We start from the raw sequence: 19,881 nt of genomic DNA on the forward strand, positions 1-19,881 counted from the left end.
CGGAAGATGCGCCGAGCCCAGATGCAAAATTTTAAAGCGCACAGGCTGGCCATGCGCTTCGCACACTAACGCAAGTTTCGAGGATACAATCTTCGAGAGTACGCGACCGACGGTGTAGCATACTCTCAGGATCGCTTGCTCGGTGTAATAAATGTTAAGCGGTACACCAAAATATGACTGACCCCAGCCGCATCGAGAACGTAGGCGACAAATTCGTAACACTTGCCACACTAGCGAGCTTACCGCAACGGTGCTGCCCGCGAGAGCGGTGGTAGCTCGCTAGGCCTAAACTGTTTCACATCGAACCGCTTCGCTTCGGAATTGATCAGCGCTTAATAGTCTGTTCGTGGAACAGCCTTACTGCCAACCTAATTGTCTCAGAGTAAAAGAAAGATGCAATCTCGGCGACGCCTTAGTAGCGGAGCTAGAATGCGAGATCGGAGCAACATATCGGCATCTGGGGGGCTGCGAGAACAAATTCACTTGAATCGCAGCTATTCCCAGGATCTCGTTGCAATTAAATCAGCGATCTTCAGCAAGAGTTTTTTTTTACATTAATTTATAAAATCGCGTATTACCTAAGGTATCAAAAGATTTTAGCATGCTTTCTTTTTTTCTGACGGTGCACGCTCGCAAAGAATCCAGGCGGTTGAGCTTATATGTCGTGTGTGGAAAGATTGTCGACACAGCACCCGATCGCCTTGTACTCGCGAGGCCAAACTCTTCCATCAGAACCATCCTGTGTTGGTAGCAGGCCTGCGTGAAATGTTCGTTGCACACATGCGTTCTCAGATGTAGAGGGGGTGCCGTCGTGAAGCTTTTTTTTTTTTTTTCTCGGGAAATTGGTGGTAAATCACTGCGTTGTTTTTCTTAGAATAACTCTTGCTGCCGTGCTGTCGATAACACAACACTGGCTAGCACCCATCGCAGGAATGCATTAAAGTGTGAACTGAAAATACATTTGTCTCGAAGTATATTTTTTTTCTCGGGAAATCGGTGGTAAATAACTGTGTTGTTTTTCTTAGAAGAACTCAATTGATGCCGCGCAGTCGACAGCATAACACCCATAGCTGCACAGGAATGCATTAAAGTGTGAGCTGAAAATACAGGACAGTGATTCAAGATCTATGCTGTTTGAAAGCAATATCTGCATGTCGACTGTGCCTGCGTCATGTCGCCCCCACCTGGGGGCCACACAGGACTGCCTGATATCACGACATCTGGGGCAAATAAAGTTGTTTCTCTCTCTCTCTCTCTCTCTCTCTCTCTCTCATGCCAGGCTATTTCTGAGTAGCGGTGCCATCGCCCTGCTCCTTGCCAGTTGCACCTCACAACGTACGTACAGGCGACGCCACACCAAACAAGCTTGCATTGTCGCCTTCGTCTGCTCGAAAACATCTGCACGACTGTGACGTCATCAAGCGCAGCGTTGGCCGTAAAAATTTCCTGTCTGGCAGCTCGAGTCGCGGGTCCCGGAGACTTATCTTTAAAATTACTTTGCGGGAAAACTAAATCGTCTTCAAATGTGCTTTTTGGAACACGCAATGTTGACGTTGAGAAGAACGTATACGATGCAAATTTCGTTGATATCTGTGAGCATCGAAACACATATTGTCCAGAAGAAACAGAGAAAACCATAGCTCAAAGCTCACGGCGGGAGAACTAGGTGCGCGTACCCGCGGAGGGGGCGTGCGCAGGTAAATACACTTTACCCTAGGGAGTACAGGCTTCCGCGCAGTTGAGCGGCGAAAAAAGCGGCGCTCGGCCACGCAGGAGTGATTCGTGACGCCGATGAGGGCATTTTTGGCGGGCGGCGTGATTTCGCGTGCAAAAACTGCCTCATGCGGGCTATGCTTTATAAGTCAAAATTTCTTTCAGATTACATCGCCTTAAAAGTTTTGGGTCAATTTTTTGGGGACCTGATTGAGCACAGTTGTGTCTTAATTCATTGTCGTTCGCCTCGTACTTCAAGTTCAAGATAACTTTATTGCCGTCGATGTAGAGGCCCCTCCACTCCCTCTCTTTCTCGCAAAGCGGGGAAAATGAAGTGGTTGAGGTGTCCACACAGCAAGTGAGACAGATACTGCGCCTTTCCCTTACTCTGAACCAATTATATATATATATATATATATATATATATATATATATATATATATATATATATATATATATAATGAAGCCGGGGGAGGTCGCCTACAAGTTCAAATTTAAAAATATGACGTCACAATGACGTTTTATTGGCGCGGATTTTTAATCCTTGTCTTTTTTCTAGTCCACGAGCTCACGAGGGTCTACCGGGCAATGAGGCTGCCCATCGTCTCGCTCGAGATGTATACACGCGGCTAGCGGGAAGTCGGGGGCGGCGGTGGCTGCGGTCGTCAACGGCCGCGACGTACCCGCCGCCGCTGCGTCCGTTAGAAGTCGAAATGTAGACACGGCTGAAAGTTGCAATAGCGTTCGCTTGCGTTGGAACGGAAGCCAGCATAGTTATTAGTGACAGCAAAACAGCTGTCTGGAACTTTGGAAAAGGGAGGGTCTCGAAGGAGGCAGACAAAATTTTAGAGAAAGGAAAACTTGAAAGAAGGATTCGAATTATTTGGACCCCCGCGCACGAGTCCGTCCCCGCCAACGAGGCGGCGCACGAGCTAGCCCGAGTTCTCTACTTCCGGGCAGCCGTAGAGCCGCCTGATTGCGATGGGATAGACAAGAGGCTGCAAAGTTATAAAGAAATTTTAGAACACTACAGACTTAGCAGAATTGGTCCATGCCACCACCGGACCGAACGCTAAGGCCGTCGCTTGGCGGCGCCTGCAAGCTGGGATGTGGAAACTCCAGTGAAACAATTGACCATATTATACTCGAATGGAATGGTATCCATCCGGAAGTTGGTGCAGGCGCAATCACTGTTCCTGAAGCTCTGGGGTTTAGAGGTTTAGAGATAACAGTAACAGTGGCCGGGTGAATAAACCGGCGGTGGAAACTAGCAAAAAACGACTGAAAGATTGGTGGCTTAAAAGCAGAGAAGTGACATAATGTTAGTAATGTAGGAACAAAATTTAATAAATAGAATGGTGATTTAGCTAACCATTCTAAATCAATAATTAAGATATAGGGAGAAAAATGAGCATGATAGCTACTGCTACCACCTCGTTTCAAAGGGGACGCTCCTATATTCCATCCAGCCATCCATCCATTCCCAAGTCCCGTCTGGCTTTTCCACACGCAAGTGGAGGAAAAGGCGGACGATAAATGCGAAACCTGCGGAGAAAGGGGTACTCTGGATCACATAATCTGGCAATGCCTTGATTCCCCTGGCGCCAAGGAAAACATAAATAGTAGAGAAGCCTGGGAACTGCTACTGCGGAGCAAGTCCCCCGCCAACCAGCAGCAAGCTATCCGCCGGGCGGCTGAAGCCGCGAAGGAACACTGTCGCTTCGCCTGTCTTTAGTTGCTTTAGTCAGGCCCCGGCCTCTGTCCCATAGGCCTGCGTGCCGGGGGCGGGGAGTAGGGAGCCTCCTACATCGGTGGAAAAATAAAGTTCATAACATGGTGGTTCATAACAACAACAACAACTTGAACTTGTAGGGGCGTGTTTTTTAACCTATACCAGCTACACGAGTCTAGCAAAACTCCAATATCTCCAATAGGAATTTGTTACACTAGAGTACGTACCAGGCGTAGGTTTTAAAACATATATCTTTTCTAGTATTTAGAACAAACACCAGGCGACACTACAAACCTTGTCCCTCATCATCATCACTTTCGCTACCATGTGATCTGCCTTCGCCGGTCCGTGGGTCCGTTCAGATATTTTCTTTTTTAGATTGCGCAAAACGCGCAAAACTATCTGCACCTCACCACGCTTGTCGAAACTGAATAAGGCCAGCAAAGTAATGGAATCACTATTCGCTACTGCTGAGAGGCTTTCCGTGTCTACGCCAGGGAAGATAAAGGTAAGTGCGATGTTATTTGAACATAATGGAAACGTCTTTTCTCGCACTCGCTCCTAGCCGGATCGTCGAAAGTTCCGTTTCGCAATGGGCATGCGCCGTAGTGACTTCCGTTCGGCGCGCCGATGCAGCGTGTAGGCGCCTGTCTCATACTGGAAAAACACGATTTATCGCACATTCCATTAAAGTGAAGCTTAAGTTCTGTAATGGCCAGAGAAACAAACCCAAAGGTAAAGTTTCCTCTTCATGTTATTGTTTTTCCAACACACATTGTAGCTCTACGCAGTACTGCTTTGTTTGGGATTCATGTGTAACTCAATGAATTACTAGGCCTAGTGACATTGCGGACAGCTTTTTGACGCTTTGAGACCGTCGTGGTGGACTAAAGTGGCCTCATGATTGACAAGAGTACTTGCTGGTAGTGGCTGTTAAACGGTTCATGCGTCGCGAGCTCGGTAGCATGCGAGTGGTGCCTCGTGTCAGCCGCTGTCGGTGCTGGCACTTGTGGCGTGCGCCACCTTGCCTCGCAATATTTTGTATTTCGCGCTTTGATTAGGCGTTTCCAACGTGAGCCTCGTCCTCCACGAACTGAGACTGCTGTGTCGACGTTGCGGCAAGTTCTTGGGTGTATGGTTCAATGTCTTCGGGCCTTTTGAGTTGTTTTCTGGCGGCTTGCTTCACGTCGACACATGCAGTAATGTTGCGTGTGTGCGTCAGCATCAATGCCTTTGTTGCTCGTTCTCTCGTCGCGCTGTTTGTGTAGCGTGCTTCTGATTGTAGTGCTTTTTTTTTTCTTTTCAGGTAGAAGAGTACAAAGAAAGACTAAAGAAAGAAGTGAGTAGTACACGGCGCGTTTTTCTTTTTTTTTTTTTTGTATCGCTGCCGAAGCGAGCTTTTTTTTTTTTTTTTCTTGCTAACTCTAACGTAAATTATTTAATACTCCTGCGGTGACATCATGTCATTTCAGGTATCGCTATTTCACTGGAATAGTGTGAAAGGCGTATGTATGCAGTCAACGATTCTGGGTTTTTGTTGGCTGGTTCCACGTTTTTTACAGCATTAAAAAAAGCTATTTTTATGCCGATTGTTAACCTCTTAGGTATGTAAACTCTGAGCGATTAAGCATTGCTTAGTGTTTTCCTCGAGCAGAGTTCATATCAAGACCACTAGTATTTTATTTTATGTGACAGTGCCTCTGCTGCCTGAAAAGTTGGCATTCTGCTGATGCATATTGTCACCCCTTTGCCCTTTGTTACATGTTGTCCACTGCAGTGGACAAATTTTTACGATTTTTTTTAGCAAGTTCAGAGCATTAGATACCCATGCATATTGAAGCTGCTTTGGGGCCAGTTTGCTTCTACAATGAAACTTCACTTCAATGAACTTCAAGGAACCCTACGAAAAAGTTTGTTGAAATGAAAGTCCATTGAACTGAAATAAGTGCACGGAAGCTACTTTTATCAGTTCCAAGAAACCTTGGAGGCTCAAATCATATTTTGATGCATTTAGTTGTCACAGCGCTTATTTACAAGTGAAGAATGCAGTAACCTTTTGCTGCACTTTTAAACTTAGGTCTACACTGGTCTTGAACTCAGTGTTAGTGTACAAGCGCCTATGACCTTTGTTCGGCACAACCGTCTGCTGGGCAGCAAAGCCCTTCATTTTTTTTCAAGCAGATCGTTGCTTCAGCTGATCATGATTGAGTGAATAACTATCACACATACGCACACCTTTCTTGGAACTGAAAATCTCTTAGAGCTGAAGCTCTGGCTATGGCTGGCTATGACTGTGCACGGAGTCAAGTGTGTAAATCAACTATGGATTCGGCTGGCTACGAGCTTGCTTAGATAGCCAATTCAGTTTGAAGCTAAATGATGGCCACTTTTCGTCACGCGGGAATGAAATGTGGTCTTAATGTAAAATAACGCAAAAACTGCAGTTTAGCCATGTTCAGGGGCTCAGTATGAGAAAGGAGGCACAGGATGACGCCACGGAAAATGTTTTTAGAACTGAAATGAGCAATAATTGAATTTCGTTAATATGGATGGTGTTTGCAGTGTTCAATGGCTCTTTGGGGGGGGGGGGGGGGGGGGATTTATTAAAGTTCGTACAACTGAATACTTTGTTTAAATGATGTTTGTTCAAGTGGTATTCTACTGTATTCACAGGTTGTGCATACTAAAGGCATTGCCGACATTTTCACATCAGTTTGAAATGGAATTGACTTGTCATATTTCTTTTTATATTACATGGTCTCCCAGGCAGAAGAGTTGGTTCTGCACAAATTTCCAGAGAAGATTCTGGAGCTTGAAACCTTGCTAAAGGTATGTGCATTAATTTGTTAATGTGCTGCTTTGACTGTGTGTGCACATATATGTGGATATTCAGTTGGGTTGCATTTTATTGTCTTGAGTGGTGTTTATCATGTGAGCATAGCAGCAGGTTATTATAACTTCCACAATAACCGCAGTGCTCAAACTGTGCTATCAAGGGTGAGATAAACTTTCATAGGTTCTCTCTATATTTTGAGAATTGGGAGGAGGAAACAAGCTCATAGACTGGGGAGGGCAAGCCGCTTAGTCATGAAAATATAAGGCAGTGTGAAGCGGGGATGACAAAGAGAAATAACAGCACTATTGCTATAGCTGCAAAGTTTCTATGTTCCTCCAGTTTTTTCGTTTTCTTGCACTGCTTTAAATTTGCAGCTTAATGAAAGCACGCATTAGAAAACCATAGTGTTTCTGCCAGAGTGATTTCTAAAATGCCACCGGTGGACAGTAATCTAAGTGTTCCGTAGCAACCACTTGACAGGACAGGTACTTCGTAAGGAATGCGGTTCAGTCTATGCACTGCTTGCAAACAGTAGTCTCCAAATGTGTGCAGAATTGTCTGTGCACTGAGCTTTGATGTCGACTGTATTAGTATTTTTGGTACTGAGAAAGTAGTAAAAGCTGGAACTGCCTCTGTTTAAAGCGATCGCTGCTGAAACATCTGGAGTTGCAATTGGGGTCTACCTGTCATAGCCTAGAAGAAATCAATCATAAGGACTGAAAGGAGCTCTGCCATTTGTTTACTTACTTTCTTATTGTGCCCAGACGGCACAGTTCCTTGTTTTGCTTGTCTAGGCAGCCAGATGTGATGGTGTGTATGGTGAAATGAAGTGGAAAACATGGCTGTGTGAAGTTTATTTTGAGCATTAGCAGGTTTGGAAACATGCAGCAGGATTGAATTCCATAATGCTGTAGTGGAGCCTAAGACTGCCAGAATTAACTTTTATGGTTGCTGGAATGTCGAAATACTACAAGTCTGCTCTAGGCACAAAATATATAACCTAATATCCTGAGTCATCGCCTACCTGCCCTTAATCAAAACATCCTGTCTGAAACCACTGAGTCATTGCCAGCCCATAGAAAGTGCAAGTCGTGGGCTGAAGACGCGCTCGCACCTCAGTTTTCTTGCTTAGGACTTGCTTTCTTATCTGTTTCGGCTTTTGTCCTTTCACATTTTGGTTACTGTTTTCTGTTTGTCTTTATTCTGTGTGCTTTTGAATCAATATTGTTTTTGTTTTGTTTTTGTACTGGGCTCGCTTTTGGGCACAGGCTGATCGCAGTCACAGCTTTTGAATTGAGCTTTTCTGGAGCTGCCTTCGCACAACACAAGCTGTGGATTTCACAGGCAGTAAAGCATTGTTTTATGAGCCTTGCGAGCAAGATAAGATCCCAGATTGTCAAACCGCGCTAGATGCAAAAAAAAGAAAAAGTGCATATTCTCTAGCTTTTTCCATTCTTTTTTTTGGTCCCCGAAGTTTGAAAAATTAACCTCCTCTGTTTTATGGCTCACATTTCTTTTTTTGTGAGATACCATGCCTTGCAGTACAAACCGCTTATTTACAAAAATTGGTATACACGCAGCACTGGTGATAGGTGACCCTAGCTAGATATCCTTTGGATATCATTCATACGGTCCAATATTCAAATCTTCTCATTTCTTGTGCCAAAAGTAAGGTTTCTTCCATGTTTAATGGCTCCAAAATTTGAATTCATGCTGGAAAATGCAGTATTTTTTTTCCTCTGAGCTGTTCCAATTATGAGTTTTACTACTCCAAAACTAAGATTTTGCTGCTCCAAAAATTGCTACATATCCTAATTTGAGCTGTTGCACCCCTGTTGGCCATGTGCAGACATGCCTAGATTAATCTGTAGACCAGGTTGCAATGAAACCAAAATCAACATTGCCTGTGTTTACTGCAGTAGAAAATGTGAAGCTGTTGGGTTGGATCCACGGCCTACTTTCGAATGCTGGAAAGCATATAACAACCAAAAATCCGTGAGCATGTTGGGCTGAAGTGACAGAAACCTGTGTGTGCCTGCAGTGTTGCTTTTGATGCTATTGTATCTCACTCTTAAGGCGACTTAAGTGTCCTTATAATTCTTCCTTGCTGTTGGCCGCTTCTGAATGGCACTCTGTCTATAAGCAGCCTGAAAGAGACTGCCAGCAGTAGCGACTTTTGGAACCAGTTTTTCCCACCTGATATGCTTCACAGGCTCTAGTAGTTGCTGTGTCTCCATTTGCATACACTGGAACTGAAAGTGGGGATGGGAGAAACTGTGCTGCATCCTTCAAAATTTTAGCATTTAGTGCATACAAGCATGCATATGCTATTCCAAACCTTCCTAGTTGCTGTTTCATATGGAGACAGCGTCTATTTATACTTTTTTGTGAGGAAACGAGTCGTGGAGCAACACATTTAACTCTCTCTTCAGACTGGCTGAGGTCTCTGCCCTCCACAGTACTACACGCAAGTTATTGTGGAGTATAAGCAGCACACTTACAGGAATATTTTCGTGCAGTTTTGGATTTCCAGTGGCACCCCCCCATTCCTTCCTCTTGAAATTTGCAGATGTGCACTAGAGTTTTTCAGTTACAGCAGTTAAAAAATTGTTAACGTGAATTCGAATTTTGACATGGCCATATGCTGCGGCCAGTTGATCAGCTTCAGTACTGTTGCTTTGATCTTTTATAATATTCGTGCTTTGGAAAGGATCATCTGTTAGCCTGCTGGTTATAGAATCAGTCAGATTAGTGCACTCTTGTTGAATGAATTTTACCGCTGGTGCAGTGAAAAAGCCCATTTTTTTTTTCTGGGTTTGTTCGTGCACTGTGACAGTGTGTAATCTTGATACTTTTTCTTGCCATGTATTTGTTTACTTTTTTTTGCAGACTGAAAAATTTTCAAAGACAGACCTCACAGCTGTACATGTCGATATCAACATTCCAGTGCCTGAGCCCCCATTCATCAACCATGAGGCTGATTTGGTGAGGGGTTTGTGCTCTCTCAGCTCAAATCAGGTTTCTGTATTTCAGTGATGTTCTCCACATTTGGGACAAAAAGTGTGTGTAAATATTAAACTTTGCTGCAGCGTGCCGAGCATTAAGGGCCTTGGTGGCTGCTGTATTTACCTACCAAAGAACATTCAACTTGCTGCACTTGCACTTTATGTACATGCTATGCAGTTATTGCTTCAAACATGAAGCAAAGGGCTATTTGTTGCACCCAGCATAATGTAACTTCAGGTGCAACTGGTGCAAATGCATATTTCACTACCACTTACCAGGTGAACATGAATAGCCTGAGTCTGAAAGCTGGCCTCAATACATTGTGCTATAATTCCACATGTTAAGACATATTTTCCTAAGGCACTGTTTTATAGTTAAAATGTAAACCCCAGTTTCAGAGTGGCACCAAAAGGCAGGAAAACCTCCGCTATTGACCTCTTATTAGTCACTTCATGATCTCCAGTACCTCAAAAATTATCCATGCAAATTTTTCTGCTGTCAGCTGTCAGGATTGCGATGCAGGGGAATGGCACAGCAGTTTGCACTCTTGGTTGTCTTGAAACAACTCATGATCGACAAGTTGGCAGCTGTGAATAGAGCTTCAAGTTTGCCCACCCATGCACCCCATATATTTGTCAGTTTTGTGTGCTTTGAACTATGCTACACTGCTAAGCTAGCGTTTCTGACCTGTTTCGTTATTGCTGGCAAATCGTTAAGCACATCCCTGGATTTTGCCAAGGTTTGTGTGAAGCCTCCAAATGACTGAGCATAACACTTAACCGGAATAATTGCATTGCAGTACAGTAAAACCTCGTTAATTCGAACTCTGTTAATTCAAACTGACGCTCGGGTCCCGGCATGGCCCTATGTATTTCAATAGGAGAAAACGCCTGATAATTGGAACATGAAATTTCCACAACGGTTAATTCGAACTGAGAGCCCGTGGCTCACACAGCTCCTCGCAGACAGAAGTCGGCCCATACCGTGTACAATGCGCAGAAAGATTACTAAAGACGCAAAAAACAAAATCTTTCAAATCTGCCCGCGCGTGCGAGACTCGTGCGCACTCGACAGTCACAGCGAGCATTCCGGTGCATGCCGTAGCAGGTTTTCGCTGCTGGGTGCTGCCAGGCTCCATCACACCAACGGTCCGGCGCAAGCCGTTGCAGGTTTTGGCTGCACCGCGGTTGCTGGGTGCGCTTTTGACAAGCCTGTTTTCTTTTTGTCCTGCGGTCACGTTGTGTGCACAACGCAGTTGTCTGTGTCGTGCATGTGTTCGTGCCGCGGTGGTCCAAGTTTTACCGCTTTCGTTGCCTCACCGCTTTGCCAGCGACGACTCATCGATTGTGACAGCCATGGCAAACCGCAGTAAATACACGGCAAAGGACCTCAAGACGAAAATGGAGATTTTGAGTGAGGTGGAACGTGGTGTCCTATCCAAGATGGATATAGCCAAAAAGTACGACATCAAGAAGAGCACGCTGTTAATGTATCTCAGGAACAAGGAATGAATCAGTGCTGCCTTTCGTAAAAACTTTATGGAGCCCTCTCGCAAAAGGCTACGGATGTCGGCCCATCCCGAAGTGGAGAGTGCCGTAATGGCATGGATAAAAGAAGTTCGCAGCCGGAACATTCCGTTAAGCGGGCCCATAATTGCTGTGAAGGCTGCAGTCTTTGCCAGCCAAATGGGCATCAGCGAGTTCGGTGCGTCGGAAGGCTGGCTGTCTCGTTTCAAGGCGCGTCACGGGCTGACATTTAGAAACGTTTGTGGGGAGTCAGCTGAAGTCTACAAGGAAACGTGTGAACAGTGGGTCTCCAGTGAACTGAAGGAACTGCTCGCTGATTATGCGCTCAGCGATGTATTCAATGCTGATGAGACGGCACTGTATTTCAAATTGCTCCCCAAGAAAACCGTCACTTACAAAGGTGACACTTGTGCTGGCAGAAAGAGAAGCAAAGAAAGAATCACCGTCATGATGTGCGCAAATGCGACGGGCACGGAACGGTGCCGCTAGCTGGTGATCGGCAAGGCAGAGAAGCCTCGCTGTTTTAAAGGCATCAAGACGCTTCCTGTTGATTACACCGCAAACAAAAAGTCGTGGATGACACGGGAAATTTTCACCGACTGGCTGCGCAAGCTAGACAGGAAATTCGCTGCACAGAACAGGAATGTTCTCATGTTTGTGGACAACTGTACAGCTCATTGTGGCATGAGTGGACTGACAGCAATCCGCTTGGCATTTTTGCCTTAAAACACGACTTCTGTGCTCCAGCCTATGGATCTTGGAGTTATTCAGAACTTAAAAACGCTTTACAGGCGCCACCTCCTAGAGAGACTTCTTCTTTGTTTGGACAGTGGCTAGTCGTACGACATCAATTTGCTTGGAGCTGTCCACATGCTGGCATCATCGTGGAATACCGTGAAGCCGGAAACTATCAAAAATTGTTTCCGCAAGTGTGGCTTTGTGACACCCCAGAAGCATGCAGCGCGGAGGTAGCGGAGGCTTCGTCTGATGATGACTCCGTCGTGCTCGACCGTGGCTACGCGGCTTTGTCGGAGGGTGTCGCCTTTGAAGCTTACATTGACGTTGACAATGGTGTGGAGACGTCTGGGCCCTTGAGTGATGAGGATATAATCGCGGCTGCATGTGCTCCACAGGGCTCACGGGTGGCGAACACGGCAGAAGGCGATGGAGAGTCCGACGAAGGCGATGATCCGGTGCCACCCCCTAGTGCATGTGAAGTAGCGTCGGCGCTCGATCTCGCTGCACGATACTTCTCCGCCGTTCGGATCCTGCGCTGTAACTCTTGGGCAAGCTGCGGTCGATGCTTGTGGAGTCGCGGCACAAGAAAAGCAAGCAAACGCACATTACCGATTTTTTTTCCGTGTAAATAAACGTTTTGAAGCTCGCTACTCACACGAATGCATTCCGGTTCTTGTTTGCGGTGCATGACTGATCGAGTAGTCCCGTTCATTCGTCGTTGCGGCTCGATTGCAAAAATTATCGGAATCGCCCTCCGTAAACGTGCTGTAGCGCCTAGCCCTCTTTACTCATAGAAATGAGTCAACATGTGGGCTCGGCCAGCACGGTGGGCCACGATGGCGCTCATTCCAGTGCCTGACTGTTAATTCGAACTCCGCTTAATTTGAACAATTTTCTCAGCCCCTTCGAGTTTAAATTAACGAGCTTTTACTGTACTAAGGTGTAGTTCTACGAACAGTATTCAATGTTAACTTAAGACTAATTAGAACTAAGAATAATGGTAACTAATAAAGGTCAGCCACAGAATATTGTCAATAGGTGCACCTGTTAACTCTTTTCTTGGTGCCATGCCACTATGATTTGATCACCAATGATCGAAAAAATCGAAATTCAAATTTTGCGCCGCCAGCGCTGTGACTCACTTCCTGCGCCATCTGGTTTGTACTTCAGATGTTTTATGTTTATTTTCTGTGTAATTGTTTTTTTTTTTTTTCCGCTTGGCTTCTGTTTTTCTAATGCCTTTGAAGTTGAGGTTGCAGCATGAAATGCTCCCAACATGGCAGCAATCTCTTGAAACAGCGCTCGCTCACACAAAATCCGTTTTGGGCGATTCTGTTGCTTCTAGAGCAGAGTTGTTGAATGTGTCAGCAACAGTGGCTCAGATGATGACATGTACACTAGTACGTCCTGGTACACTGGTGGCTGTATGCACGCGCGTTTCGGTTTCGGCTTCTCATTTGTTTGGCCTTCCTTGGAGCTTGTTCACAAGGTGCAAATATGTCATGATTGATATTTTTCTCATCTGTAGGAATCTGAGCATCCACCTTAGACTGATGCTCCATAGCAGCCCGAACGGCTGCTAAGGAGCAATCAGTCAGGCTCACCAAAGCAGCGGACTTCTTTAAACTACTTTTCTCAATGGTAGTTTGTAATTTTGGATGCATCATGACTGATTGCTTGATTTTTCGTTCGTCCCATTTGAGGATGCTTCACTACCGAGATTATGAGGGCTATGCAGGGAAGCATTCAGATAATGCAGCAGTTCAATGAGCTGCAGTGGCAGGTTCGTTCTCGCATTTGTACATAGTTGAAGCTTGCGTGTTCGCCCACTAAGGCTCAACAGAAGTACAATCATTTAAATTTTTGTAAATATACTTTTTGTAAACAAGAATGTCTGCATATATTATGATTTTCACGAGTTTTCTCTCAAATTTTCATGTCAAGCTCACCACAAATGTTGGTGTTCCTATAGTTTTTTTCTTCTCCAGTTTTTTTACCAGCATTCTCTAAAAGTGATTTTGGTTGAAACAGGTAATCGTTTGAAGTTCAGTTATCAAGCATTACGTAAATTAAAAAAATGTGCTCTTAATTTTTTGTTTTCTGCAAGTAAAATTGTGTAAATTTAAATGCTGAAATTAGCATTTTTCAGGTAGCATGAGGTTTTTGAAAAAACTACCTCAAAGCACATTTAAGCTGTAAATTTAAGATTTTGTGTGAAAGTTTCTAGAAATATTTAAAACATTTTTTGTGTTCTAGAATTCCTTTTGCTAATTTGAGTTATTACCCTGTATATCCAAATTTTTTATTCCCATCGAATTTGTTTAGCTTTTCCTCCATTTTTTTTTTTTAAATATTCACACTGAATTTGTGTTAAAGTATTACGAATGTGCATCATATTTTGATCGTTTCTATGCATTTGAATCATTTTTATCTCTTGTGTAGTATGCAGCAAAAAAAAAAGTTTGTAGGAGACGTATGAAAAATGGCCATAGTATTTCCCGTGGCAACAAAAGCGTCAAGGGTGGCTAAAACAGGGCATGAATACTTAAGACTAAGACTAATTAAGGTTAGCCCTGAAAAATTGTAAAGAGGTGTGCTTAGAAAGGCATGAGTATGCACCTTAATTAAGACTAATCAGGTCAAAAAAACCTAGTTAGAGTTTGAGCATGTCCAAGTGCACACTGGGGCTAAATAGGACTTCCCAAGACAAATTATGCCTAGCTAAGCCCATTTGGCCTATGTTTTGTTCCTCGTGGGTTTCTGCGAACTATTGGTCATGTGACTTCTGATTTTAATTTTTACCTTGCTCGTAACTTTGCTGTAAACTTTTGCCGTGAAAACTACTTAACAGTGTTAAAGTTATGCTTTGCTCTTAGCATGGTTAGCTGAGCCAAACCATGTAATTTGTTTTCCTTTCTTTAAAAATGAGTGACGTGCATGCTTAACACTTGGAAATTTCCGCTAGTAAAAAGCCGCCTAATTAGGAAGCAGACACAGGTGCATTTTTGTTTCGGGATGCTGTCACATATCCTAATGCCTCCACCTATTTCCCTTGCTTTCATCCGTATGCTTCTTCCAGTACGCTTGCAAAATGCTACAGGGCTGTTTGTAAGCAGGCACCATTTTTACTATGTTGCATTGAAAAGAAGGCAATGGAGGCTTCTATGACTTTAATGAAGAGTTACATTGATTGTATGCTGTCAATGTGCTCCAGATTGCTAATATTGCTGCTGCAAAATTATTGTTTTTGCTCCATTGCTGTTCCAGAATGCACATTTCCTGCTTCATAGCTGCTCTAAAATGCTATGCTAAACTCTAAACTCTAAAAATGCTAAACTCAGGCTATGAAGAATGCTTTAATGAAGGGTTCGGATAATTTGAAGTTCTTTTAACGTGTCTTGTGTGCAATTCTATTACATATGAAAGAAACCCAGGTTAAAGCGGCTACTAAATATGTGTTTGCACTACTTCACTGTTTAATAAGAACAACAAATAAAATTGCGCCTTAGTTCAGCTAATGTTCGATTGATACTACTCTCATTTATCTGCATATTCATTAAACTTACAGTGGGGATGATGCTCAAAGCCAGCGTGTAGCTGCATTTTTGACAATGGGGTTCATCATTCCTATTCCTCTACAAAAAAAACTTCTTTAAGGATGGAGTATAAAATGCAGACATTGTGTAATTGTCGCCTTGATATTCACTTTGCCTTCACTGGCTGTTCTGTCCTTATTTGCAGCCAGCAGCAAAGAAGAGACGGCTTGAAACTCTTGAGAATGAAATCACAGGTGGGTGTTGTTCATTGTAGTTCAGCAGAAGGGCATGTCCTAGGCTGTTGTAAGAAGTTGTGAAAAAAAAAAACACTTGTCTCGAGTTTTCATTTCTGTATCTCCGTAACCATCTGTGTCCACTTATATATTGATTGCACTTTGTTCACACGAATTCTGTGTGGCCCCATCTATGTCAGGCCAAGATATTTATAGGTTATTGTAAGTTATAGCTTAAGAATTAGTGTGTACGCACGCATGCAGCTAGATGCACCTTCAAGCCGTGCGGACATAAGCAGGTTACTTCTGGCCAAGGTGCCACCATGTAGCTCGCTTAGTTACGTTGCACTCAATTTGAGCACTGTGCACAACAACACATGCAAGCATAGTCTAAAGATTTTGGTGCATATCCTGTGAAAATTAACTCTGATAACTGTGACTCCATCCTTTTTCCAAATCAGCTAAACGACGAAAGCTGTGCTATTCTGATAAAAATGAGAAAAATTGTGCCAAACTACTGTGCGCTCACAGTTGTTGAATTGAGTGGTGTCAGGCACCTGAAATTCAAAGACATAACCTTGATTATCAGTGCTCTTCTGAAATGTTAACATCTGCTGAAGCCGACAGGTAATAAACATGACCATTTTGCGTCAGCGTGGAAGACTTGCTTGGTGTAGCGCATGCATTGTAGCGAAGACCAGTTGACTTCCTCAGTTTTGCCTATCTTTGAATTAAGCTTTCAATGCTTTTGATAGCGTTAGTCACACTGTGAATATGTCAATTTCAACGTGTGTGTGGCACACTGCATCAGCTAGATTATTGTTTTTGCTTATCTCTGACGAGCTGCAGCATATGGGGAGGGGAGGATCTGCGCCAACGTCACATGTGGATACGGTGGTGACATACAGATGGCGTTCCACGCTATGCAGGCATAAAGTCCCTTGATAATTTGAAAGTAGCGACTTTCTGTGAACTATGCCGCCGCGCCGCGCACCCTCGCCGATCCTCCTCGTTTACCTCTCCCATCGGACGGTGATTGGCTCCGCGGGCGGTCTTCGGGAAAAGCGCGCGTTAAGTTCGCTATTTTTGTGTTTTCATTTTTCGTCGGCGACATTTTTTGGGCAGTCGTCGCTGCTACGACCGAGCTCCCTGACATTGCGCTTGCACTTCGCGTTATTCGCGCTCCTTTAGTGCAGCACTATGCCCAGTTGCTGCGCATTTCAGGGCACAAGCCGGCGTGAAAAAGGCTTTGTTCTTTTCGCGATTCCGAGCGGCAAGAAAGACACCGTTAGAAGAAAAAAGTGGCTACACAACATCGGTCGCAAGAACTTTACGCTGACGCAGACTAGACTGCCCATCTCTGCGAGGTACAAGCAACTGTGTATACTGAAACTGCATGCAAGCGCATCACTAATAATCTGGCAGTCTCACTTAATTCACTGATCATTTTGCGTCGTTATGCGTGTTATTGTTTTCACTTCATGGTTTCGCTCAACGTGCTATAATAGCGACGGCTGATGCATACAATGCGCATACATTCGCGTATAATATCCTCGTGTACTTCTTCCTCTTCACACCCGCTTTAATTTCTGTACCTAGGTCTCGCTTTTCAACGATAGCGCGTGCAATGAGGGAGATTATTAAGCATTAATAGGCTTATGTCGCAGGAAAGCGTGTAGAGAACTCGTCCACAGAGGCTGTCCGCAAAACTATATATCCGCTCATCAAAAATTTCTCTTTAAACCCTTAAAATTTGACCTTGTCCGAATCTGGCGAAAATTAGTGCCTAACCTAACTTGAATATGGCGAATTCAGTAGTTACGTCCAAATTTCAGGACCTCCCGCAAAATGCAGCCCCAGGAACCCTCTGAATTTGACCTCATCCGAATATGGCCAAAATCGATGTCTAACCTATAATTTGGGTATGGCGAATTCAGTGAAGTCGAATCCAAATTTCGGTGGTCGAGAGGGCTTTGGGGTGCGGACACTTTCTTTGGATGACGGGAAATCGGTGCGCGGATCTTTGGCTCTCGATTTCGGCTCGACATCACCTCAAGGTCGCCGACAACTGAACCTACATGCGTTTCATGCTTAATAGAAAAAAGGTCATATTCGCTTTCAAGCCGCCGCGAAAATTCTACAAAACTACAAAAACGATTAGGCCGTTGCATGTGCACTGTGCCAAACTCAGACTGAACCTTAATGAAAAATTTTAGGACGGCCATCAAAGCAAATGTCCCAGCTTGTTCCCAGCAAACATCCCACTACTAAAACTCCACCCGTGAGCAACTTCATAAAATGTACTTCCGCGATAATTAGTTCGAGGTGAATCTAAATTTAACTAACAATTGGTATGCTGAAAATATTCTGAAAGTTCAAATATATTGTAAATATTAAGCTTCATATACTATGCCGTGTTGAGACAGACGGTATGGAAAAGTCAAAAGGAATGTGAGATGTATGCGGCAAGTGGTTTTGTTCGTGCCGCAAGCGCTCTTAATTGGCACTTTCATTGCGCGTACGAGACGCTAACTTATGTGGCTTGTGGTAGTCAAGCATGTCGCATGTCTTACTCGTGATTTTATTCAATCACAGTGTGTGGAAAAAGCGCGAACTTAAGAGCGCGCGCATGTGCCAGCCAACCGCCCGGACGGCGAGAGAGCGCTGCCCAAAAAAGCGTGCCGTGTGCAGCGCGCGCAGCCGGCAGGCGAGGATATTCGAGGAGGGAAACGCTGGAGTGGAGGAGAGTGTCGCTACTTTCAAATTATTGAGGGGCTTTATGCAGGCACACTTCTTGACTGAATGAGTGACAGCTTCTCTTGTAAAGTCTGTTTGTGAAACTCTGGTAGCTCTGCCAGTGGCTAAAATTATTGGGTGTGATTCATCGTTCAAATAGACGCAACTGCATGTAGCTTTCCTGCTTAGCTGTTCATTTCAGTTGTGCAACATAATGACCCTAGTGCGCTGCTGTTTGTCTTAAAGATAGAAGGTTGGGGAGGATTAGCGCAGGCATTTTGCACACTGTAAGCAGAATTGCTATAGCCAGTGCTAGGGTGTGAGGACAGGCCTGGCTATAAATAGATGCGAAGGAGGAAAAAAAACACTGAATTAAAAGAAAAGAAAAAACAAACTGGAGGGACGACTCTAGAGGATATAGGCAACTGTGCCTGATTTATTGCTTGTGTATTTGGACAGCGCAAGCTTGTGTAAGATTAGTTCTGGCCAAGGTAACTGAAAAACGAGAGAATTCCAGCATTGATTGGCAGCCCAAGTTATTTGGAACCTAAAAGCCTCATGCTCAAGAGAGCTTCAAAAACTGTTATTGTTTGATGTGCATTAATTGAAAAATATTAGTGCAGCAGTCTGCTCCTAAACCAGCATTCTTTGCTCGAGATTGCATCCAGCTTTACCCAGGTTTTTAACAACTTGGGTATATTTAAAATTTGTAAAGAACTGACTTTATAAATAAATATTGTGTGTTAATTTTAAGCTCAGATGCTCGGGAGCATGCTCATGTTTACTTGGCACTAAAATTAACGGACCCTCATGAAGCTAAACAGCAGTATTCAGTAACAGTTGAATATCGTCATATGCCAGCACTTAGTAGACACTGCAGAAGGCCATATCCCAAGCTTTTATTTGAATCCTATTACAGTTGAGCCCACTTATTACGAACCTGAGCGTCACAGTTCTGAATTTATTGAGAAAAAAAAAATTATGATCATCGTCCAAGGCGTCTAGCAACCGCGAAAACTGGGAATTGTCAGGGAAATTTTATGCACTGGGAAATATCGATGAAATGTCAGGGAAACCATTGAAAATTTGCATTTTAATTTTAAGCTGGCGCACAGCAACTATGTTATTCATGTTTTTTTTTTTTTTTTTTTGTACTGTTTCGCCAGCGGCCGCGCCGCAAGGCGAAGCCCGATATATTACTTTGACGCCAACGCACGGCTGAGCTGCCACAATACAAGAACCAATACGCATGTGAGGTGGGTACTCAATAAAATATGCGGAAGCACTGTATGAGAGTAGTACGTAACAAAAAGCAGGAATAACCGCGCCAGCAGCGGCCAGTGCAAAAGCGATCGGCGAGCTATGGTCCCTGTTTTTTTCAGGGACCATACTAAGTGTACGGCTGCGTCTGCTCCGTACCAGCCGTTGCCAAACCGGTTCTTTCTCGTTACTTCGCGCACATGGCTTGCAAACGTCACATGCTGGTGTGCCGCAAACGATCATCGTAGTATGCCTTGATGGCCAGCGCCGCTTTTGAGGTACCCTAGATCACCGCAGATGCGCCCGCCTATGGGGAAAGGGCGAAGCACTGCTGTAGACTGCCGTTACCGAACCGTGGTTTGAAATCGTCGTGAAGCAAACGGCCGAGGGTGATGCGATTGTCTTTGAGGAAAGCGCACCTTCCAGTGCGTGGTGCGAAGTTCGATATATTGAACGACCAGTGAAATTGAAGCTCAATATACGACGCAGCTTTTCTATACTTTTACATGGGATTTTCAAGGTGATATTCCGAAAGTTTGAAATAACCAAAATTTGAATTATCCGG

The 19,881-nt window shown here is 44.2% G+C and overlaps 1 protein-coding gene across 2 annotated transcripts in view; it reads left to right on the forward strand.

The window, feature by feature from the left end:
* Positions 1 to 3,766: 3,766 nt before the first annotated feature.
* The window catches only part of REG (proteasome regulator gamma), a 28,829-nt gene continuing 12,714 nt past the window's right edge, over positions 3,767 to 19,881 (forward strand). Inside the window, exons 1-5 of one of the 2 annotated variants that reach the window (XM_084593234.1) lie at positions 3,767 to 3,953; positions 4,752 to 4,784; positions 6,212 to 6,274; positions 9,171 to 9,266; positions 15,293 to 15,341. In XM_084593234.1, coding sequence (XP_084449360.1) covers positions 3,894 to 3,953; positions 4,752 to 4,784; positions 6,212 to 6,274; positions 9,171 to 9,266; positions 15,293 to 15,341 — 301 coding nt within the window. In that variant the 5' untranslated portion in view covers positions 3,767 to 3,893. Of the gene's footprint in view, positions 3,954 to 4,033; positions 4,181 to 4,751; positions 4,785 to 6,211; positions 6,275 to 9,170; positions 9,267 to 15,292; positions 15,342 to 19,881 lie in introns of those variants that run through there. The other variant, XM_084593235.1, reaches the window with a different exon arrangement.

Source organism: Amblyomma maculatum, chromosome 2 (genome assembly GCF_055883805.1).
Source record: "Amblyomma maculatum isolate TAMU_Amacu chromosome 2, ASM5588380v1, whole genome shotgun sequence".
NCBI lineage: Eukaryota > Metazoa > Arthropoda > Arachnida > Ixodida > Ixodidae > Amblyomma > Amblyomma maculatum.